Genomic DNA, 2,335 nt, shown 5'->3' with positions numbered 1-2,335 from the left:
TTCTTTTTTTTTTCCCTTCTTCCCTTTGTTGTTTGAAGTGAAATTTTTTCTCAAGTTTACACACGAACAAGGCCTGGTATAAAATAATGAATAAAGAATTCTTGGAATGCCTGGTTTAAGAAACTGTAGATAAAAATTCACCTCATTGACAACAACACCGAACAAAAATATTAAGTTGCTAACCAGTGTCTAGTTCTACTCATAAAACTATTTATTATAACATGTGCGCTCCTCTTCTGCTTTTTGGTGCATCTCTTAAAGTGGTATTTGATACTCTTGGTACAGAGTTATAGATATATTGTGCAAAGTACATACTTTTAATTTCATGCAGCTGAAAGACTAGTGTAAGAAATAGCAGGAATGAACATACAAGAATGTGTTTGGACATAGTCGTGAGGCAGTGACGCCTCCCCAATTCCCTTTCCTAGGCACAGTAACACTCGGGCTCCCTTCCCTGCATCAAAATTCCCTTTTCATATAAGCGCACTTTCCTCTTTCCTTCAGACTTAGTTTCTTTTCCTTACCAGCAGATGTCCATTCACTGCCACCCTTTCTCCAATACCCTCATTTTTCATAACCCACTGATTTATTTTCCCTTAACACACTCCTCTCTCCCCTTCCCTCTCTAGTTCAATGGTTTTAAGTAATTCTTCTACAAAGTTCATCTCTGCCGTAACTTGGGCAGCAAGTGCTTCGTAACGGTTTTCCAGGCGCCCAAACTTCCTCTTCAGGCTATTGGCGCTGTGCATGGCACTCCGTAGCTCATCTTGTGCCTGGTGCCTTTGTCCTTCCTCACGCTGCAACTCCTGCTGGAGCACCACAAGCTCAAGTCCGACCCCCTCTTGCTCCTCCCGATACCAACTCTCTTTCTCCTCATAGATGGAGCGCAGGGCAGCCAAGTCTTCACGAGAAGTAGTCTGAGTTTTCTGCAACTCCTTTAGTGCATCCTCAGCAGCTCCTAGCTCCTCAAGCACATGACTAAACCTCTCAAAATTAACATATGTGTTATTAGGGCGCATGCTGGAATGGGATTTGATGGTGTATTCCTTCAGACGTGTTGTCTTCAACCGGCGGCGTTCAGGAAGCTTTCCACTATCCTCATGACGCACATTCCGCCGTTTGATTGCCTTAATCCACGAGTGCTCCAGGCTCTGATCAATGGTCATCCGTTTCTTAGGGTCCTTAACCAGAAGCCTGCGTATGAAATCCTTGGCCAACTCGCTTGTGTTGCTAAAATATTCCTTGTCAAAATCATAATTAACACCTGAAATATTAGTCAAAGTCTCTTGCTTTGTCTCTCCCAAGAAGGGTGATGCACCACTTAGTACAATATAAGTGATGACTCTGATGCTCCACATATCAGCCTCCAGGCCTAAAGGTTCATAGTTTACGATTTCGGGAGCAACAAATTCCGGCGTTCCGAAGATATTTTTGAATTCATTCGCCGCTTGTATCTTATGAGCAATTCCAAAATCTATGAGTTTGATTCGTGGGTTAGGAGTACTCTGATCCAAAAGCATGATGTTTTCTGGCTTAAGGTCAAAGTGTGCAATACTCTTGTTGTGCAGGTAATGGACCCCGTCTAGAATCTGTTTCAGGAACATCGTAGCCTCCTCTTCACTCAGGCTCTCCTTCTGTGCCAGGAAGTCAAAGAGCTCTCCTCCAGACACCAGCTCCAAGATCAGCACCACATCAGTTCGGTTCTCAAACACATCATGCAGGGTAATGATATTGGGGTGCTGAATCTCACGGAGGATGTCCACCTCTCTTTCAATCTCTTCTCGGCTTACTCCCCGTCGGCTTGAGGACAGTCGTCTTTTCTTGATAAACTTGGCTGCATATTCTACCCCTGTCCTGTGTTCCTTGCATTTTCGGACAATTGCAAACTGACCACTGCCCAACTCTTCTCCCATCTCAAAAAATTCCTCCACATTCTCCTGCCGAAATCCGCTCATCGTGCCCGGGATATCTCTTGACTTTAACGCCACAAAATATACAGACCCCAAGAGCCTAAAATCCTAAAACCCTCCAAACACTATCCGGTATTTTCAGGTTATGCCATCTAATTCTCCCCAAGTGTCACAACCATTAACGCCCGCACAAGCGACTTCAAGTACGTCTAGTGCGTCTAATTCTTTCACCCTGCAAAATATGGCCACAGTTATGAATACTACCCTCACAGAGGTTTTATTTAAGCTGCCTGGGTTGCAGGGGAGGCGCAGTAGGTCTGGTGTGAGAATAATTGCTGAGCCCTCTGATGCTTTATTAGCCATATCCGATGTACCCTCACAATGTTCTGAGTTGGGGGTGAGGGATTTCCTGTCTGAGGGAGAGA

At 44.5% G+C, this 2,335-nt stretch overlaps 1 protein-coding gene across 1 annotated transcript; it reads right to left on the bottom strand.

Annotated features, from left to right (window-relative positions):
* Positions 1–453: 453 nt before the first annotated feature.
* On the bottom strand, positions 454–2,028 carry LOC128659360 (death-associated protein kinase 3-like). The gene has a single exon (XM_053713020.1). The coding sequence runs from the start codon at positions 1,953–1,955 to the stop codon at positions 597–599; it is 1,359 nt and encodes a 452-aa protein (XP_053568995.1). The 5' UTR covers positions 1,956–2,028; the 3' UTR covers positions 454–596.
* Between the last annotated feature and the right edge of the window lie 307 nt (positions 2,029–2,335).

The sequence above is a fragment of the Bombina bombina genome, chromosome 5 (assembly GCF_027579735.1).
Source record: "Bombina bombina isolate aBomBom1 chromosome 5, aBomBom1.pri, whole genome shotgun sequence".
Lineage (NCBI taxonomy): Eukaryota > Metazoa > Chordata > Amphibia > Anura > Bombinatoridae > Bombina > Bombina bombina.
Note: the sequence above shows the minus strand (reverse complement) of the source record. Positions and strands in the feature narration are given on the sequence as shown.

What these genes read in the sequence shown, in the direction of transcription:
- LOC128659360 (XM_053713020.1), bottom strand. Translation starts at nt 1,955, where the DNA reads ATGAGCGGATTTCGGCAGGAGAATGTGGAGGAATTTTTTGAGATGGGA.